This window comes from Amphichorda felina (genome assembly GCF_050947745.1).
Source record: "Amphichorda felina strain 45539 chromosome Unknown scaffold_7, whole genome shotgun sequence".
NCBI classification, from domain to species: Eukaryota; Fungi; Ascomycota; class Sordariomycetes; order Hypocreales; family Bionectriaceae; genus Amphichorda; species Amphichorda felina.
This window is the reverse complement of record NW_028145043.1, coordinates 1,485,686-1,505,893: the sequence shown is the minus strand read 5'-3', so window position 1 is coordinate 1,505,893 and position 20,208 is coordinate 1,485,686. Positions and strand designations below refer to the sequence as shown.

The following is a 20,208-nucleotide window of genomic DNA, read 5'->3' as shown; positions in this document are numbered from 1 at the left end:
TAAAAGTTATAGATGCACTTCTTCGACCATATCTAGGTATTGAACCGTTGGGGGGACATTATTGGAATGGATGAAGTTGATAACAAGTTGGTGTAGGGTAGCGACATCAGTAACTGCATTGCCCCCCTAAATTCATCCGGATGTGGTCACCGTCCCACTGTCCCACTGTTTGTCCCACCGTGACAGAGTGACACCCGACGGCGACAGCAACAGGACAAGTTGCATACATGGGCACCAAGATCCTCACCTAGTAACCACCGGAAACATGACGTCGGCCCAATTCGTCCAAGGAACCTCCTTGGACAACAGGGTCGAGGACTATCTCGACGATAAGCTCCAATCCACTACCGACCTCGACTCCCTCGATGAGCTCCTCGCCAATGTCGAGCTCCAGCGCAACCAGCTGCAGTCGCAGCTCGACGATGCCATCAAGCAGCTCGATGAGGCCCGACGCACTGCCGGCGACCGCCAGATTGCCATCTCGGCGCAGGTTAACGAGTTCCAGCAGCTTCAGGAGAGCATCGATGCTCGTGCAGCCGTCGCCGCCGCCTCCGATGCCCCTGACCAAGCCATTGCCCGACTCCAGAAGCCTATGAAGAAGCTCCGATCTGTTGAGATGGCCCAGAAGTACCTCGTACTCGTGCAGGATATTGAGAGGCTGCGCTCGGAAGCCCGCTCTCACCTCCCCGAGAGCCCCAAGGCGGCCTTGGAGCCGTACATCAAGCTGAAGCAGTTGGCGGCTAGACTGAAGGAGCTGCAGGGTGAGGAGATGCTGCATCTCGTCGACTACGCGGAAAACGTCACGGAAGCCCTCTGGGACGAGATGAAGAAGATCATGTCGGAGGATTTTGAGGCCGTCTTGAAGAAGAGAGGCTGGCCTAAGCTTGATCCGCAGTCCCAGATGGACGACGAGTGGGTTGCGTCCTTTGAGAAGCTCATCGACCTCCAACTTCCCGAAGTCCTCTACAGTCCGGAGCCTGTATCTCTTCTACCGCTAGATGCCATGTCCAAGATCTTTGCCGCCGAATTTCGCTTCCACTTCCTCGGCGACAAGCCAACCAGTGACCCACAGGCCGTTGGCACCCACTGCTTCCCCTGGTTCCTCATGCTGGTGGAGAAGTGGGAGGACTTCCTACGCGACAATCTTGGCCATCTACTGGCGGAAAAGTTTAGCGGCACGAGCATCGCCGAGAACTTGCTCTACGTGGACCCCGTTTGCGCCTTCATCACCTCTATGCTTCCGGTCCTCCGTGAGAAGGTGTACGACGTTGCGCGGAAAGCAAGCAAGAGCCCGGCGTTCCTGAGCAGCTTCATTTCCCAGGTCATGACGTTTGACGACAACATCCGGTCACGATTCAACTATGATGGAGGCGACCCTGAGAATGGCTGGCGTGGTCTGACTACGGAAATCCTGGACGAGCACTTTGATACCTGGTTCCAGGCGGAGAAAAACTTTGCTCTGGAACGATTCAACACGATTCTAAACTCGGATGATGGTCGAAATATTGACTATGAGTATGCAGCCGACGGCCGCATGAAGCCGACGTATGGTGCAGTGCGGGTGACGGATTTGCTAAGATCAGTCACTGCGCAATACAACCGTCTGCGCAAGGTCCGGCACAAAATCCAATTCTTGATCAACATCCAGCTCGATATCCTGGAGGAGTACGATGGTCGTTTGAGGGGCTCGCTTGAAGCATACCAATCCATCACGTCAACGTTGGGAAGGACACTGCATGGTGCGACCAAGGAGCAACTGGCTGCATTAGAGGGAACCGGTGCCTTTGAGACGCTGTGCAAGGTTCTCGGAAGTTCCGACCACATCCTGAACACATTGAAGGATTGGAGCAACGAGGAGGTAAGCCATTACCTAATGTCGAACATTGGGAGTGCGCAGGCTGACAGAACAAGTTCTTCCTGGAATTATGGGCACAACTTCAGGCTGGACCTCAGTCAGGGGGCCAGCGTAACCTTACTGGCGGCATGAGCTTCGACGAAGTCAAGGATCGAACATCAAGCGCCACGGTCGAGGACGGTGGGCTGTTTGACGAAATGGTTGTCGCGTACGGCCAACGTCGGAAGGCCGCTGAGGACCTTCTGATTTCCGCTCTGGCCGAGTCCCACTCCAAGGCTTTCCGCACTTACGCGAGCCGCGTGCAGTATACTACTGTTGGCGACTCTTCCGTACTAGGTGATTATCTCCTTTGGTCATATTGCTAGGCAACTGTATGACTGACATGACTGAATGGACAGAGGACACTTCGGAGCTCACCATATCCCCTGAACTCGACGAGCCCCTGCATATCCTGTCCTGCAACCTCGAATTCCTGGCCAAAGCGCTCTCCACGGCCACCTACCGCCGAGTCTGGCGCGAGGCCCTGGCCAAGCTTCAGGATCAGCTCTGGAATGACGTCCTACTGCGGCAGTCCTTCACCACTTTTGGCGCTATGCAGTTCCTCCGCGACGGCTCAGCCATCTTCGTTCTGATTGACCGGTACATTCCCGGCGGATCATCCGTCATGACAACGTTGCATGACGGCATGCAGCTCCTGAACCTGCCAGTTGAGATTGAGGGAGAGGGCGCGGGCGTCAGCGGCCTGACGCTCAAGGAGGCGAGCGATCGGGTGTTTACAGACAACGACGAGGCGAGGAAGGTCCTCGAGGAACTGGGACTGGAGTCTCTGACCCCGCAGAACGCACGGTACATACTGCAACGGAGGGTGGAGAACAGCGAGGATGTGGAATGGTAGATGGATGTTTCTGTCCGTATATACACGCTAGATTGCGGCCTCTACCGGAAACCAACCTCCTATCCAATACCAAACTGAACGAACCACATTGTTGAAGCATTAGATCACGGACCTTGTGCCCGACCGCTGCATGTAGTCTATGTTAAGCATAAAATCATGATCTACCCAGAAGCTGCCGGGGGAATATTTTTTAAACAAGCAAAAAGAAAAAGAGGTCACACTCCCATCCGGGGTTCTAGTTGATGAGCCTCATGGTGAACTCGACCGTCGCAAACGTGCACGCGCTGACGGGCATGGCCCTCAGCAGGGTCGGCCCAATGCCCTTCCAGAAGCCGGCCGCGCCGCCGGCGCGCCAGGTCTCGGCGAAGCAGGAGCGCATGGTCGGGTAGCGCTGGTTGGGGCCGAAGCCGTCGGTCTGCATCTTGCTCTTGATCACGTCGAAGGGGTAGCTGGCCAGCCAGAGGGCCTCGCCGGCGAGGCCGCCGTAGAAGGCCACCTTCCAGGCGGGGACGTCCTTGCGGTCGACGGCGTTGCGCGCGGCGTCGGCGTTCATGAGGTACTCGAAGGCGGTGAACCAGGCGCCGTAGGCGAAGGCCTCGCGGTAGACGGTGACGGCCTGGCCGCGGTAGACGCCGTGCAGGACGCCGCGGTGGGCGCCCAGCTTGCGGATGCAGTCGAGGGGCCCGTCGTACAGGCGACCGGCGCCGTGCGGCTGGCTCTGCAGGCGGATGCGGATGTGCTCGATGGGGCCGGACAGGACCGAGTTGGCCACGCCGGCGAAGGCGCCCGCCGCGGCGTACTGAGGGTAGGACAGGTCAGTCGAGCGGCTCGCGCCCGGCTGCGAGGCGTTTCGGGCCTCGAGAAAGCGACGGGCCTGGTGGAAGGCGCCGAACTGGACAGACACACAGGCGCCGATGCCGATGAGCGGAGTCAGGGTGCCCTTGTAGAAGGCGAGGGCGCCCTCGTTCTTGTAGATGGAGGTGGCGGCGTCCAGGGCCGACGAGTACTGGCTTGTTGTTTGGAGGCGGACCTTGACAATGTCAAAGGGCTGGCCTGCGGGGTGTTAGCGAATCCGAGACATGCTTTGTGGGTGATCTCTTGTTGAGCTGGACGGAGGGTCGTGGAGGGGCATGGTGAGAGGCTCAGCTCATGGCAGGCCACAATCCCAGTCCAAACTCGCACTGAGAATGACGTTACATACCAACCAATACCTGTGCAATTCCACCAATAGCCCCCGAAAACAGATCCTTGGCCGTCTGCACAGCAGCGCTCTGAGGCTGGCCGACCTCGGCGTGATCAGCCGCGGCGCCCATGGTGATGTCGACGGCGATGAGCCGGGGCCCCGCCAAAAGTTATCGCACGGAGTTGAATGAGAGTTTCTGAGACCAATTGGGAGGTGGAGGGCCGGTGGATGTCCTAGGAAGCGAGAGACTGACGATGAGATGAAATTTGCAGGGTGCAGCGTTGAACGAGCGGGAGGATATCGATGTCGGATGATAGCCGTTGAATATTTGATGGTGATATCGCTATCTCGGTGGGTTGGACGGCGACAGGCCGAGGCCGGATGGCGTGCTTGCGCTGACAAAGGCCGACCCGATTGACAATGCACGAAACCCATTTATGCATATCGCTAGCGCATGGACCCTGATACCTACAACCTCCGTAGCGTTCAATGCCACCGAATCTATGTGTGTATCCGTATGTATTATCATACTAACCAATACTACCTACCTACGATATACCTTATCCCTCCCTGCTTCTTAGCATCATGAACCAGGGAGGCGTTCGTCGTGGCATCCGACATCTTAGCTAGATCCATGGCTGGCAGGCTGGGATGTCGTGGAGTTGCCAGGAGAGGCATTCATAATACATATATATATACTAGTTCCAACTCGCCCACGCCGCCAGGTATTAAGTAGGTGGCCAGCCATATTTGTGGAAACTTGGGACCGGGACGGACGATGGCTCGGTGGATGAAACGACATCTGATCATCATTTCTATTCCTGGAAGCCATGTTTTGGGACCCAGATACGCGTCTGCCTGTGGGCATCTTCGACAGCCTTCCACTCTAAGTCCAGGCAATAACATAATACATAAATCTGCTCATCTGTTTAACACGTCGGTATGCATTGTAGAGAACAGTATCCGTATACCCTCCTCAGTACCGTCTCGCACCCTTCTTTCCATTCTTGACGTCATTTTGCGCTTGGGCGCTCAAGTCAATCGCCTCCTTGAGCTTGCCAATAACCTCGAACTGGTTGCTGAATGCGGTTGATAGCGCGCCCTCCAAATCCGCCTCCACCTTGGCGATGGGCTTGACGCCGGTCTTCCTAGCCTTGGAGTTGTTGATCAGAGTCGCCCACCGGTTGGCAAAGGCGTAGATGGACTGCCGCAGGAGCTCATCCAGCTGCTCGCTCATGTCATCCACAGTCAGCGTCTTGGCTGTGACAGCTGGCGTGCCGCGGGACCACAACGAGCTGCCGATGATATTGCCGACGAAGCTGACCCAGTTCTGCGGACTTAGTGTGTCCCAGATCTGGCTGAAATGCTGCATTGACGCTGCTTGCCCTCGGATGTCACCAATTTCAAGCGAAACCAACTCATTTTTGATGATTAGGAGGTTCTTGATCATGAAGAGATCGGCATCGGTGCCATTCTTGAGTGACTTGATTCTGGCCTCGGCCTTTTGTAGCACCTGGATGGTCTCGCGCACAATTTTGAAGACGACGGGGCTATCCTTGGCCTGGGAAACGTTAGACGTTGACACAAAAAGTTGGCCTGACTTACAGAACGCTCTTTTGGCATAGCCTGATCAAACATGGCCAGGAGCTCAATGGCACGCTTGACCAGTGGGTACGCATTTGACGAGGCCACGCCACCCTGGACCGGCCCAATACTCAGGGCGCCGTCCTGTACAGTAGCCTTGGTGATGGACTTGGTAATTTCGGCGTCGAATGCGTTGTCGGTAAAAGGCCACAGGTTCCAGACCAGTAATTGCGCAGCGTACTCTTTGCTCTTCCGAAAGAAAGGGGAGTCCTCCTCCTCGGAGTCGGAGACCGAGTACTCGCTGGCGAGCCACCCTACCATATTGCAGATCGTTTGCAGACTGGCAGACTGGAGGCTCGACTGCAGTGCCGTGCCCAGTGGAGAAAAATGGCCGGGGTGGGCCATGGATGTGTTGATGGCCTTGATTGTTCGAAAGGCCGAGTCTTCAGACGTGCTCCACGCCGGTTCCACGTTGAAGATTCTTGTGAAGAGGTTGTCCTCATTGAACGTGCGCTCAAAGGTCTGCTTGATAAAATTTCGTGACGCCGTCTCAACGGAGAGACTTTTCACCTCCTTCTTGTACTCTTCCAAGTCATGCTGGGTCATCACTTTCAGGCCACGATCTCGTGTCGTGAGATAGGTTTGGAACATGTTGCCTGCAGCCACGGCGTAGGTCGAGACGTCGCGGGAAGTCTCTAGGGGTCTCCCGTACCGATCATAAGCGCTACGAACGACTTTTTGGATATTCGGAATCAGCGAGTACGACTCTGTGATCATCTCCTCGAAACGACCGTATGCAAGAGCATGCCGGGCCGAATCAGACTGCGTCGCAGCAATCTGGCGACCAATATCTGACATGATCTTCTCCAGACGTGTTGTGAAACCGTGGTCTAGAAGGTGCAGAGCTTTGGTGAGCAGAGCATTGTATCGCGCAAGATAGCTGTCTCGATCCCGGTAATTTTCCTGTTTGCGGTGAGCCTTCGTAGGATATTGTACAGGTATAGTCAAGACTTACGTGCTCGGTCATGAACACGATGCAGGCGTCTATGTTCTCGACCATTTCCGCAAATGCGTCGTCGTCCACCAGACGGCTCGCCCCGGGCGCATTGAGTCGCCGCGTTGCTGTATCTAGGTAAGCGTAGTAGTGTAGGTCTGTCCCGACGTCGTGGGCCAGCTTCTCCAGCCTCTTTTGCTCCTGGAGGAGACCTTCGCATTGCGACTGGAATGACGACGTCTGCGCCTCGACCGACTTGAACGAGCCTGACAGCGTGGTGAGGAGCTTCAGGGTGGCATTGGCATCATCGATGAGGCCGTCGAGGTGGCGCTCCGTGAGTGTGAGCTGGTCCCGATACAATCTGGGCGCAATTAGCGCGGGTAATCTCGTGGCGGGATCCAGATACGCACAAGTAGTCCTCTTGGCTCGCCTCGAGTAGCTGCTCGTCTAGGGAGCTGTCCACGGCAAACTCTCTGTCCTCATCCCGCTTCCGGCGACCTCCGGCTCCCTCGAGTAACATCAGAGCGTCCCATTGTCTCTCCTTCCTGGCCGCCTTCCTCTTCTTGTGCGCTTCATCTTTGGAGATTTGCGCTCTGACAACGCGGTAGAAGTCCGAGTATGATGCGGCCCGTCGTATCAGGGTGGGTTCGGGGGGTGTATTCGTGTTCTCAATGTCCTCGTATACATTCTCGAGGGGCTCGGCGACGTCTACGGCGACATTGTTGGTGCCCTATATCGGCATGGTTAGCCGTTGACTTCCGGGAGGACAACCCGCGATAGGGTGGACAAGGTGGGCAACGGGGGAGCGACGGACGTTGGGCTGCTGGAGGAGCGACTCCCTTCGACGGTGACCAGGCCCCTGAGCGCTGGGCGTAGGCTTTTTGGTGCTGGAAATATCCACGAAGCTGTACCATGAATCGTCGTACATGGTCGTGTACCTTTGGCCAAGGCAGGGCTGGAGAGCTGCGGCGCAAGGTCGGATGGCAGTGTTCCAGAAGCCACTTGGAGGTTGATCGGAAACAGTGTTTCCGGACGCCGATGGGCTTTGTCGTCAGTGGCAGAGTGGGCGAGTGGCAGAGTGGCAAGTCATGGAGCTCAGCACCTATGGACGTTGCAACTTGGCGTTGGCGGGGCGGATGACAGCGGATCCTGGGCCCCAGAGCTGGCGCACTGGCGCTGGGCAGGCAGGGGTCTTCGGGCTTCAGCTGGAGCTTCTGGTGGCAGCCAATCCAAATCTTTTCCATTTGGATGACCTCACGACCCAATACTTGACCTTGACCGAGTCAGAGCTGGTGAATCCGAGTCGCCTCTCAGTCTTCTTGTATTACCACATCCGAAGACGGCAATCGTATTACCGCCGCTTTCCTTATCAAGCTCTGTTACCTCCAGTCCATGCTCTGACCTAGAGCTTTGACGCCATGAACACCTCCCAGGTCGCGTTGAGGAGAGCCACCACGCTGCGCTCTCCCGTAGCCCAGTCACTGCGCGCTGGCTCACGGCAGTGGGCGCGGAATGCCAGCGGTGCACCTTCAACACCGGCTCGTCGAGGTGGCAAGTTTGTCGGGTTTGCCACCATCTTCGGTGCGGCCGCAGCGGGTGCCTACTTCTACCCGCAGCTGAAGGCTCACTTCACCGAGGAGACCGACAAAGGGGGACCTGCCAAGGCTGAGATTGAGTTTGAGACGCCCGTGAAGCAGCCGAGCTCCAAGGCCGAGTACAGGGAGCTTCTGAGCTCGCAGCACCTCCAGGTCCAGAAGAGCTGGGAACACCCCGGTGTTTATGCTTGGGGGTCCAACACGGGTAAGGTGGTTGACCCCAACTCCAACGAGAAGAATATTAAGCTGCCGCGCCGCATCAAATATTTCGACGACCAGCTTCTGCGAGACCTGAAGCTCACCCAGACGTTTGGTGCGGCCGTCACGGAGAAGGGAGATCTCGTCCAGTGGGGCCTGGGCTTTTCCAACGCCGACCCTTCCCCGTCCGTCACCATCAAGGGCAAAGATCTGGTCAAGATCGATGTATCCTCTGACCGAGTCATCGCCCTATCTCGTAATGGGTCCGTCTACGCTATCCCCTCATCACGCGACGACCTGGCTGCCGGTCTAAAGGATGACCAACAGAAGAGCTCTTGGTCGCTCTGGGGTTCGGGCAAGGGTTCCGCCACTCCGCGGGACCTGACTCCTGCTGGCCTTGGTTGGGGCGAGAAGGTCACCAATATCAGCAGCGGGCTCGATCACTGCCTCCTCCTGACCTCCCAGGGCAGAGTATTTTCAGCAGCCTCCAGCAGCTCCGAGTTCCCATCAAGGGGCCAGATGGGTATCTCTGGCTTGACTTGGCAAACAAGGCCCAAGGGTCCCTATGACCAGCCCTACGAGATTGTCGCACTAAAGGGATTCAAGGCTACCCAAATTGCTACCGGCGACTATCACTCGGTAGTACTTGACAAGTCTGGAAGAATCTTTACTTTCGGCGATAATCAGTTTGGGCAACTTGGTGTTGAGGTCGACGTCACTGACCCATTTTCCGACTCACCAACAGTGCTTTCCATCAACAAGCTCTACAAGGGGACGGGTCTCACTCCCAAGACCACTTCCATTGCGGCCGGCGGAAACAATACCTACTTCACTGTGGACGCGGAGGCACCGCCGAAAACCAACAATGACAAGAGCGTAATTCCCGCCAAGAGGATGCCGCAAACGACTTGTGATCTCTGGGCAGCTGGCCAAGGTGTTTACGGATCGCTAGGAACTGGCAGGTGGACGCACGTGACGACTGCACCTGCCAGGGTCAAGGCTCTCTCCTCGCTATTCGAGTTCGACGAATCATCGAACAAGCTCATGCCGATAAGGATTAAGTCCCTCAGCGTGGGTACGACTCACTGCGCTGCTGTCATGGACAACGTGACGGAAACCTCGATCGCGCAGCGCAGCTCGTCGAACGAGACCAACTGCGGTTCGGACATCAAGTTCTGGGGTGGCAATGAGCACTACCAGCTCGGCACGGGGAAGAGGAACAATCTGAACGCGCCATCCTATATCGGGCCTCTTGATGGTGGCGAAAGAGACGCAGAGAAGGGCAGGCGGGGCGAGGATCACAGGCTCTGCCTCACCCCACGGCAAACGGCTCGTATTGGCGAGGGTGGCAAGGGGCGCAAGGTGACACTGGAGCAGAAGGTCGAGTGTGGGAGGTACGTGACTGGAGTCTACTCGGCGGTGTAAGTTGGAGGAGAGCGGGTATAGGATTGTAGGATTGGGACTGAGGCGATGTTTGTGCTATTATATAATGGGAGGGCCAGAATGCATGGCACCTCGGCTGTATATTATGACGATCGGGGGCGTTGATTTGGGTGGGGACGACCCTTGCTCAGTCTGTATCCATATGTGATAATAACTAACGGTGTACGATGATAATTTTCACTTCGTTTGGCTGTACTTTACAATGAATGTCTAACCAGCCTCGGGTTGTTGTGTTGCGTGGTACTACGAATAGTTTACCTACTAGCGAGTGATAGTAGGTACTACTAGGGGTAATGCTACTAGAGACACTTCAGTAGTACGAATAGCACCGGCGATTTCTTTCGCGCTGCTGTAGCGAAGGCTATTCCTTCTGTCAACTTCTACGGAGTACCGCAAGCAGCCTTTCCCTCTTCAGTTAGATTGGTACTATTTCTAGAACCAGGCAAAGGCTCTAGTCAAGAGCCACCAGCGGCTGACCACCATGGGAGTTGACCACCTTGGGGTAAAAAGTTGACTTTCCTGTCAATCACCAGATTCTTCCCTCTCACAACTCTCGCATAAGACAGACAGACCTAAATCGTTCCAGACTCATTTATATCTTGTATTTCTAACACCCTAACACCTCTACCACGCGACCTACACTCAGGGGCTCCTATTGGTCGTTGTTTTTCCCTCAGGATCGGCATCCACCCACGCGCCAGCAGATTGGCCCAGGCCACCCAGGCCCCAACAGCCTGAATTGCCCCCAAGCGCCCAAGCACCCAAGCATCCAAGCACCCAAGCGCCCAAGCGCCTCCCTGGGGAGAACCAACATATGACAGGGAAACGCCCAACCACGCCTGACGACAGTTTCAAGATGCTCAAGAGAAAATTACCCAAGTGTGATACTCACGATACTGAGAGTCGCCCGCGCCGCGACTCGGGACCCAGAATGCCGTCCTTCCTACATCTGCCAGAGAGAGGTATGTTGTGATCCGCCAGAGAACCAGTCTTGGTCGCCCGTAAATAACCATCATGTTCACGGCCTTTTCAGAGATGGATAGCCGGTTCGAAGACATCAACTGGGATGAAAGGATCCGTCTGTCAAAGGGCCAACCCAACCACCCCAGCTACGATCCAAAATGGGCCCTGTTCAAGCAAACCAATCCCCAGGAAAAGGGCGTCATGGACCGCTATGTGAATATAAAACCCTGGGACCACAACCGCATCAGGCTCATTGTCCCACCGGGTCAACTGGACTACGTCAACGCCTCAGCCATCACCCTGAGATCCCCCTCGGATGCTTCTCGCCCGGAGTTTCGCTACATCGCCATGCAGGGGCCTACGATACCGTCCATCCCTTACGTCTGGCGCATGATTGCAGAGCAAGTTGACTCACCTATTGTCATCATCCAGCTGACAAACAACGTTGAAAATGGCGCCCAGAAATGCTCACAGTACTTTCCGGATGGTGCAGAAAACACCGAGTGGACACTGAATGACGCCGATGTGTGGGAGGATGGCTGGAATGCGACCCTCAAGCATGAGTCTGTCGAAATGATTTGCAACAATTCTGTCGTCAAGAGTCGGCTGTCACTTCGGGTCAAGGGCGAACGCGCGCCACGGACTATCTGGCATTTCCGCTACTGTCGGTGGCCTGACTTTGGTGTGCCGGCTGATGGTGACCTAGACCATTTCTTCGACCTTATGAGACTCTCTCGAGAGCACAGCTCACCCAACGGGCCCCGCGTTGTTCATTGCAGCGCCGGTGTCGGTCGCACGGGCACATTCATCGCCCTTGAGCACTTGGTCCGGGAGCTGGACGTCGGGGCAATATACGACCCCGCTCCCGACATGCCACAAGTGTCCCCCATGCCCATGCCAGACCTCGTGTACGACACAGTCCAAGACTTGCGCCAACAGCGCAAGGGGATGGTCCAGAGCGAGCAGCAGTACCGGTTCCTCTACCAGGTGTTGAGGAAACTGTGGACAGACAGAAACGAGTCCAATGACGACGACGAAGATGAGACCGATGGTGGGGTGGAATTGACCGGATCTGGATCGGAGAGGGCCCCAAAGACAACCGATACCCCCGATCCCTACTCAGACGCAGACGCCGATGACGATGATGATGAAGGAGGTGCTAGGGTTAGAACAGGCGCGTCTACCCCTGCTGGTAGTTAGAAACCCATGACCGCGGATCGCCGGACGCGTCTCTCTATTAAGCGTTGGATTCTCATGATAAGGCAGGCCAGAGTGGGACGGCTTCGCGATCCATGACCCAATCATCTTTTGTCTAATATCTCTCTTATGGCTAGCGATGGTGCTCGGGAAGGCATTTGGCATAGATGGTATCTTTTGGTTTGGGCCTCTTACAGCATAGCATAGACATGGCAACGTGTACAAGCGAGTTAATTCCAGGTGTTAAAAGCGTCTCTTCTCTTGACATATACAAGCGTCCCAGAAATGTGTGTATCATTTGGGATTTTTTTCTCTCTGTTCAGCACCTATCCACCTTGTAATGCGATCATGGTGTGAAATTTGCCGTCCATTAACACTATGAATGTAAGATATAAGATGATTTTGTGAGGTTGAATCGATCAACCTGCCTCACCCTTTCTGATTTTGTATTTTCTTCGTGGCAGAACTAAAATGTGAAAGCAAAATACCACCAGCTCCATGGCCATCCAAAAGCAGATCCTGTTTCCCCATATCGACTCGACAGATTAAGACATCCGATGTACAACTAGCGGACTTTTGGGTTCCCATACCATAAAACGTCGTGCTAATGAACGCCTTTAGATAAAAACAAGAGACACAAAATCAATAACAAAAAGCAAATTCACACAGAAAGCCCGAACGAAGAGATAAACTAGACCGTGTTATTACCTCCTCTTCCTTGCTAATCTACCCCACCGGCCTCCTTTGTCCCACACCCTTCCTGCCTTGCCCGCTGGACGCAACCAGAGGGGAGGGGAAGCACGGCGGTGATGCACACTCAGTTGGGAACGATGAGGGTGACCGTCTCACGCTCCTTCTCCGTCACGGTGGTGGTTATGGTGAAGTAGAACGACACAGTGGGCGTGCCGTCAAAAATGACAGTGGCCTTGGAATTGGGGACCGGCTGATCGCTAGTGGTGGTGGGTGGGCGGTTGCTGCCACCTTCCTTATCCTCTGCCTGCGGTTTGTCATTATGGGGTGCGAAGCCAGGGAAAGCTGAGATGCTGGCGGGTTCGTCGATCAGAGTGATGATTAAGGGCATGTCGCTCGGCGAGGGGTTATTTATGGCGTCCGTCAAGGTGGTCCCCGCGGTCGGCTGGCTTGATGGCGATGGAGATGGCTTCTTCGTGGTGGAGGGTGTCGCAGGGGTGGGAGGAGAGGGGTCCTGAGCTTGGGGTGGCGGGTTGTTAAGGTTTGTCGGCTCAGGGGCTGGAGCTTCTTCAGGGATGGTCGTTGGTCTGGGCTTCTCAGCAGTCCTAGTGATGACGGTGGTGCTCGTTCTAGTCGTCGTCGTGACTAGCTCAGGCTCGGGTGTAGGTGGAGCGGACAAGCTTGGAGCAGGACCGCTTTCATCATCGCCGCCATTCCCAGCGTTGCCATTTCCATCTCCGCTGCCGTCACTACCATCATCACCACCACCAGTATCTGTCTGGAGAAGTTTCTTGGCCTCGTCCTCCGCAATGCACCCAATGCGCACAACGCTCGCATACGGCCACGGAACAGCGTAGCATCCCATTCCGGACGGACATCGCTCGTTCAGCTCAAGCGTACCAGCATCGGTGCAGCGGTAATCGTCACCTTCGATGCAAGCGGGTGCGGCGGGCTCATCGCAGGGTGCTCCTGGGGAGAGGGTCTTGAACTCCTCATTCTTACTGCGCGCGTAGGCTAGGTTGGAGGTAAAGACGGCGGGGGGGACGGTCGACGTGCCCGTGGGGGATTGAGTGTCGAAGTTTTGAGTTGGTGAGGATGGAGGTTCAGTGGTTGGGACAATCGGGGCCATGCTGGAAGAGGGAGTTTCCACCGGAGGCGGGGAGGGTGGTGTGCTTGTGTTCTCTGGGGGGACATCGGGAGGGGATATGGATGAGGAAGGGGAGTTTGATGTCTCCGGAAGGCTGGAGGATGTGGGCACCTCAGGAGGGCTCGAGTTGTCCGGGGTTGGGATCAGCGTCGGCTTAGGGAGCTCTTCGGCGGTGGAGCTAGGCGGGGGGACGCTCCCAGGAGAACTTGGTAAGTTTGGCGGCGTGTACACTGTTCCAGGAGCCGTTGGTAGACCAGACGGCGGAATGGACGTGGTCTCAGAGCTAGGAGAGTTCTCTAGTGTCGTGGGAGGAGTCGTGGTAGAAGCCGACGGTGGGGTGGGGGGAGCCGAGGGTGTCGCAACATCAGGCGAAGTTACCACACTGGACGGCGTCACGATGCTGGACGGAGTCACGATGCTGGACGGAGCCACGATGCTGGACGGAGTCTCAACGCTGGACGGCGTCACGATGCTGGACGGAGTCTCAACACTGGACGGCGTCACGATGCTGGACGGAGTCACGATGCTGGACGGAGTCACGATGCTGGACGGAGTCACGATGCTGGACGGAGTCTCAACGCTGGACGGAGTCTCAACACTGGATGGCGTCACGATGCTGGACGGAGTCTCAACGCTGGACGGAGTCTCAATGCTGGACGGAGTCTCAACGCTGGATGGAGTCTCAACACTGGACGGGGCCACGATGCTAGATAGAATCGTCCGGACCACACTCGAGGAGCTCGGTTCTGGAATGATGATGGTTGGAAGTTTGCTCGGCAGCGCGGGAGTGATAGGGGTTGTCGGAGCCGGAGCAGGAGGGGCCGGGTCGGGAGTTGGCGTCTCGACCGCCGAGGATGGGGGCATCGTCGGTGCTGGAGGGACGGTTGTTGTTTCCTCGATCAAATCAAGCGAAGTCAACCTCTCCCTCTCACTACTGCTCTCAGGCTCACTCTCATAGTTTGGGAGAAGGGAGCTTGGGAAGTTTTCGCTCGCCGTCAATTCGGCAAACTCGGGGCTGGGAGTAGTGACCGGCGGTTGCGAACTATGGGATGGTGAGTTCAAAAGGACCCCAATGTAACCGAGTCAAGGAAAGGGACCATACCCATCGTCCTGGGTATCAGCCCGAGGATTGAGAGTATCGATTTCAGCTTTTGGTATTCTGAAGTGACAGTTAGTCCATGTAGTAGGACGTATAGAAGGCAGAGGAGACTTGCATTCTGGCAGCCCAGTTGAGAGGACCAGCCTTGATGGGCTGAGCAGCAAGAAGAAGGTATGCGGCCGCCCACAGGGGGATATTGCATCGCATTTTGGTATCAGAGAATGTTTGCTGCTTGTTCGCGGCTTGCGGTTCAAGTATTGAATGCAGAAAAGATCAACGGCGGATATCGCTTGTTCGCGCTGGTACTGAAGACGGGATATACTGAAGCGAGAGTGGTGGGCGTCGAGCTCTCGAACGAAGCGGTTCGTGCCAGACGACGACCGAGTCCAGAGAACACGTATATTAAAGCGAGCCTGGAATGAAGGCAAAACCAAGAGACAATGAGAGGCAGCTGGTGAACACACGCGGACACACACAGAGCGAGGGAGAACAAACGCAGAGAGAGGAAGATCGACAAGAGTGACGAAAATAGACAACAATGAGGAAAGAGAGGCAAGACAGAGAGAGAGAGGCAAGACAGAAAGGGAGAAAAGAAAGGAGACGAGGTAAGGAAAAGACGTAGGAGACGTGAGAGAACCGCGAATGCACCCAGCTTTGGATTTTTCTTGCTTCTCTTCGAAACAGTGACGAGCAGCAGTAGCAGCAGCAGCAGTCACTTTGTATCGCTCGACCCCCTCGAACCCCTCGACCCCGGGACGCTTGTCCCTCATCAGCCGCCGACGTCCAAGCAAGTCGTCGCAACTCCCGGCTGGCTGCAGGGGCCCTGAAGGAGAGGAGGAGATTGCCCGACCACATCGCGAGGCCTGCAGGCCACAATGGCGATGGCGGTTTCGCCGTCGATGCGCGTGCTCCCTTGTCATTGGCAGCAGGAGCCCCAGGGAAGCTCTGGTACATAGAGCAGGAGCGGCTTGCCTCTGGGGACCGTCGGAGGCCACAGGCGCTGCTGGCCAATCAAGGCTGCCCCACCACTCCCACCTGCACCTCTGGCCTGTGTAACCGCCAGTGGCCCTTCGCCCCATACAAAGCCTACCTACTCCTACAAAGCCTACTCCTACAAAGCAGCCCGTCCCCCTCGTCCCGTCTTTGTTCTCCAACCAGGAATTCTCGACTTTGTTCCTGCTGGCTCGACTGGAATCCTATATGCAAATTTATATCTCCTCTTGGCCTCGGTGCTGGCCGGTCGAGACTCCCATGGCTCTGGCAGACGATCCATGTTAACGAGGACCAACGTGCAGGCCTGCTTCCTTAATAGCACTTTTAGGAGAGACGTTAGCCGCCCGTAGCCGCCCGTCCATCTCAAACACAAGCGCCGGGAACTTTATTCATACCCAACCTCATCCATACCTACCTACTTACTTCTTTGACAGCAGTTCATGCATGCATATACTTCGTGCATTGCGCCGGCAGTTGTGCACAATTCTCCGTTACTCCATCATCTTCTGCTGTTATACACATGTACTACAAAACGCCTTTGTGCCGTCTATGAATATATGCCAGGGTATCCTGCTGTCAAAACACCCGCCATCGCTGCCAGTACACCACCCAATGTTATACAGATTTTATCCCTCAGATGAAATTATACACCGACCATATGCATGTCCAAGGCGGGAGCCATGTCACCACGGCTCACTCCGCCGCGAATAACCCCCCGCCTTGGACTCCCATGACTGATCGCGCCACTTCGGTGGCCGCCGCAGGGTCGCCGGGTCTTCTCCCCGGTCCAGCGCCTGGCGGTACCGTGTCCACTCTAGCACATGCTCCAGATGGAGGTACGGAGCCTCGTGCTGTGCGTCGTAGAACGCCGCCACCATCTCGTCGTCGGGCCACGTCCAGACCACTTGCGCCTTGCTGATCGACTGCCGCAGATCTTCCACCCGCTCCTCCGAGAGCATAGGCTCGGCATATTTGCGGAACAGGCAGAGCGTATCGTGGAAGTCGGCTCTTCCCGGTATCTCCTCGTACTCCTGAAGTTCCTCCAGCAGGTCGGTGTTGTCCCATTGTTTCACCAGCCATTCCAGGAGCGACGCCATCTCTTCAAACTCGCCCAGGAACGCCCACGTTTCCATGACCTCGTACGCGTCCGTGGCACGGACAGGATCTCCACGCGTAGACATCCTTTCAAGTGTCACCATACGGTTCGCACTAAATACATTATTGATAACTGCTTCGCGGTCGATGACTCCCTGGATCATATTCTTCATGCGCTTGGTTCCGAGACCAAAAAAGCGTAGCCACGATTTCTGGACGCCAGAGCCGTGCATTGGCTTGGCGAGTGGTTGGCGAGCTTCCATGTCGTACATGAACCTCAGCGGGCTGTCCGCCGCCCTGGAATACAATGTCAAGTCGTGGAGGTGTTCCGCCAGTGCGCGCGCCGCCGCCTTACGCAGACATTTGCCGAACTGGACCAAAGCCGGCAGTCGGATCGGGGACGTATCCTCGATCTTCTCAACAACTAGATGATAGGCCCGGAGCTGCTCCGTCAGGTCTTTCCCGAACCGCCTCATACTCCTAGACTTGGCACTAAAGGCCTTGAGTATGATGCCCCATACATACGAGGGCCACGCATGGCCGCTTTGGTCGTGTTCGAAACGCTTCTCACATAACCTTATCGCCCTCAGCAGTTCTCGCCCGGGCTTGCTCTCGATATGAGATATAACCTTGATATAGGCGGCAACAAGGGGCTTGCGGGTCTGCATCAGCGCCTTGGCGTTCTCGCCCCGGAAACGAGACATCATCAACGGCCAAGCTATTTCGGTGCTATCTCGCAGGTACTGGTGGGCCCTCTCCAAACTTTTTGCGTTGGCCACAAGCACGTCGAGGCATCCCCCCGACGGGCGAATGCCCGCCCTGCGCATTTGCGCGTAGAGCTCTTCGACGCTCGGAGGTTGCATGCGAGATTTGGCAAATTCGGACAGGTTGGGGTCCTGCTTGACTTCGAAGTTAAAGGCGCGATCTCCGGGTCGCAGCCCCATGGCCGGGTCAACGTCGCGAAGGCATAGTTTTGTGAACATAGCCCTGTACTCGTATACACCGGGACGAAGCCCAGGTTCCGGCGGGTCTGAAAACCTGGCCCAAGCTTCCTCAGCGTTGCGAGTGGCCATGATGGTGGATTCCCACGGTCCCGTATCCCGGTGTATCTTTCTGATGATGCGCTGCTGGACTGTGGGTGTGCCATCCGGGGCTTTACCCTGCAAAATGTCTAGACTCTGGTCCCGTTTATCCAGATCAAAGCCCGCTTCTTGCTGTAAGGCCCCTGCGGACACAGACCGACTCCAATTGTCTTCCGGATCCACCATTTCGTCGATGCCATCCCTGATTTCCAGGTAGGGAGGCCAATTCGGCGCATGTCGGTCTGAGTTGTGTATCTCAGTCTGATTCTTGTCAAGACCAGCTAGCACTTCCCTGACCGCTGTGAACCCAGCCTTGTTCACCTGGAGCTGTCTATCCAGGCTAGCTGACATTGACAAGAGAATTTTCTGTGCCTGCCAGTAACATGGCAGTGGCCGGTACCATGTCGGCGGCAGCGGCTTCAGTGAAGGCGTCAGAACTTCCAATGTGTGGTTGAAGAGCTCGCACTGGTAGTAGTAAATTCTGTCAGGATGGTGGTCCCACTTGCCCATGTTCTTGATATACTGGGCAGCAAGCTCCGCGACCTTGATCAGAAGCCTCCCATCTACAACCATGCATTGCATGGCTAGATATTTTATCGTGTGGCGAAAGATCTTGGGTGCCATGCTCAGCATTTTCATCTTTGAGCGCCGGGTACCCGTCCAGTACCACATGTCTTGCTTTTCCCACTTTCTTCGTCCATCGTAAAACTCCTCACAGTAGGACAGGATATCGACCAGGACACTGACACTGCTGACTTTCGCATCCGGGCGGATGATAAAGTGTAATAGCCATATCGGTTTATATCCTTTGACCTGCAGAAACCGCTCGCACCGCTCTTGGTCAGATTTGCCCTCGATGACGTACATCATGTTGTCAATGTCCTGACGAGAGTAGCCGGTGGAGGCCACCAAGTCAATCAGAGTCCTCCGTTGCTCCCCCTTAGGCAGCAGATCCAGGAGGTCCCGGTCCTCTCCGGTCTTCAAAATCTGCCGTCGAATCAAAATCTGCATAACAACGACGGGAAGCCGAAGGCTCCTCATCGACGCCACTTTTTTCCTCCAAGCATGGCGGGTAGTGATCTTGGCTGTGCTCCTATGGATCAAGAGGTTGGGTCCTCGGTCAGCGAAGCGCATGGTCATCCCAGTGCTGCGCTCCACGGGTGTCAAATATGTCCCCGCCTGGAAGGAGTCAAATATCCATTGAAGGTCGTTTTCCCTTTGCCTCACAAAAGACTCCCCTTCGTTCTCGTTCAAATCGTCCACGTTTGAGCTTGGGTGTTCCTTGCCCACTGGAATTCCCCTATGGGAATGCGCATCAGTCCTGACACCATCCTCTACTGGCTCCAAATAATCGTCGAAGCTCGAGATGCCCGGAGCGTGAAGAGAGTCATCCTCGAAATATTCAGGATCGATGTTTTCCGAGATCGGCCCGCCAGTATCCAAAGCAGTAGGACGTGTTCCTTTTCTGCGCTTGCGTCTCCTCGCTGCTGTCTTATTATTGCGCTTCGGGACATGCTCATCATTGTTGTCTGAGCGTCGCGCAGCAAACTTCTGTAGAAAGTCGTCGATGGGGGCTTTTGAAGGGCCTTCAGTGCGATTGGCTTCGGTGGCGACGGCAACTCTCGATGCAGTTGCATATCTATAACTTGTTTGTGATACCGAGCGACGGAATGTCTGTAATACTATGAGCGTGGCTGTTCAAAAATTGGGGACCATTCAGAGCCTACCAGAAAGATGGGTGTCGCAAGGGGAAGCAGCATGCGCTGCTTTCGTCCAAGCTCCCATGCCGCCGATTGAAGCATTCCTCAACATTGCTTCACCCGTGCGTGATATCGACAGTGAAGCTAGAGAGTGGTTGTGTGGTTGACGATCCACCTAGACTTTGCGAGGATGGAGCGCCGGCCAAAAAAAGTTGGAAGTTCGCGATCGGCGCGGCCAGGAGTCTATGCAACTATCGAGTCCTGTCACCAAGCGGGGCTGGTCCCACCCAATCTGGAGCTTCATGATGGCGAGAGATATCAGTCCGCCGCAAGGTAATACTAGTAGGTCACTAGAAGCAAGGTAGTAGATATATGCCTGGGTAGGTATGAAAAGCTGATCCAGGGCACTTTGAACCTCAATTCACATTTACTAAATTTGCAAAGGCGACGAATATTTTGAGGTTCTGTGTCAAGAGTAGATCCCATACAAGATTC

The 20,208-nt window shown here is 55.6% G+C and overlaps 8 protein-coding genes across 8 annotated transcripts; 4 read left to right on the top strand and 4 right to left on the bottom strand.

Moving 5' to 3' along the window:
- Positions 1–265: 265 nt before the first annotated feature.
- ACO1O0_007277 (TIP-1 family-domain-containing protein) lies at positions 266–2,750 on the top strand (the record flags this gene model as incomplete). Its single annotated transcript, XM_083196650.1, has 3 exons — positions 266–1,858; positions 1,906–2,191; positions 2,254–2,750. 3 exons carry the CDS (start codon positions 266–268, stop codon positions 2,748–2,750), a joined length of 2,376 nt encoding a protein of 791 aa, XP_083047858.1.
- Positions 2,751–2,985: 235 nt separating this feature from the next.
- On the bottom strand, positions 2,986–4,063 carry YMC1 (organic acid transporter; the record flags this gene model as incomplete). Its single annotated transcript, XM_083196649.1, has 2 exons — positions 2,986–3,803; positions 3,952–4,063. The coding sequence occupies 2 exons, from the start codon at positions 4,061–4,063 to the stop codon at positions 2,986–2,988; spliced, it is 930 nt and encodes a 309-aa protein (XP_083047857.1).
- An 846-nt stretch (positions 4,064–4,909) lies between these two features.
- On the bottom strand, positions 4,910–7,439 carry COG3 (Sec34-like family-domain-containing protein; the record flags this gene model as incomplete). The annotated part of the gene is made up of 5 exons (XM_083196648.1): positions 4,910–5,494; positions 5,539–6,495; positions 6,533–6,872; positions 6,922–7,241; positions 7,326–7,439. The coding sequence occupies 5 exons, from the start codon at positions 7,437–7,439 to the stop codon at positions 4,910–4,912; spliced, it is 2,316 nt and encodes a 771-aa protein (XP_083047856.1).
- A 490-nt stretch (positions 7,440–7,929) lies between these two features.
- ACO1O0_007274 (regulator of chromosome condensation 1/beta-lactamase-inhibitor protein II) lies at positions 7,930–9,729 on the top strand (the record flags this gene model as incomplete). The annotated part of the gene is made up of 1 exon (XM_083196647.1): positions 7,930–9,729. The coding sequence occupies one exon, from the start codon at positions 7,930–7,932 to the stop codon at positions 9,727–9,729; it is 1,800 nt and encodes a 599-aa protein (XP_083047855.1).
- Positions 9,730–10,761: 1,032 nt separating this feature from the next.
- Positions 10,762–11,910, top strand: ACO1O0_007273 (tyrosine protein phosphatase PTP1; the record flags this gene model as incomplete). Its single annotated transcript, XM_083196646.1, has 1 exon — positions 10,762–11,910. One exon carries the CDS (start codon positions 10,762–10,764, stop codon positions 11,908–11,910), a length of 1,149 nt encoding a protein of 382 aa, XP_083047854.1.
- An 814-nt stretch (positions 11,911–12,724) lies between these two features.
- On the bottom strand, positions 12,725–13,726 carry ACO1O0_007272 (uncharacterized protein; the record flags this gene model as incomplete). The annotated part of the gene is made up of 1 exon (XM_083196645.1): positions 12,725–13,726. The coding sequence occupies one exon, from the start codon at positions 13,724–13,726 to the stop codon at positions 12,725–12,727; it is 1,002 nt and encodes a 333-aa protein (XP_083047853.1).
- A 76-nt stretch (positions 13,727–13,802) lies between these two features.
- On the top strand, positions 13,803–14,702 carry ACO1O0_007271 (uncharacterized protein; the record flags this gene model as incomplete). The annotated part of the gene is made up of 1 exon (XM_083196644.1): positions 13,803–14,702. The coding sequence occupies one exon, from the start codon at positions 13,803–13,805 to the stop codon at positions 14,700–14,702; it is 900 nt and encodes a 299-aa protein (XP_083047852.1).
- A 1,817-nt stretch (positions 14,703–16,519) lies between these two features.
- Positions 16,520–20,017, bottom strand: ACO1O0_007270 (uncharacterized protein; the record flags this gene model as incomplete). Its single annotated transcript, XM_083196643.1, has 2 exons — positions 16,520–19,687; positions 19,982–20,017. The coding sequence occupies 2 exons, from the start codon at positions 20,015–20,017 to the stop codon at positions 16,520–16,522; spliced, it is 3,204 nt and encodes a 1,067-aa protein (XP_083047851.1).
- Positions 20,018–20,208: the final 191 nt, after the last annotated feature.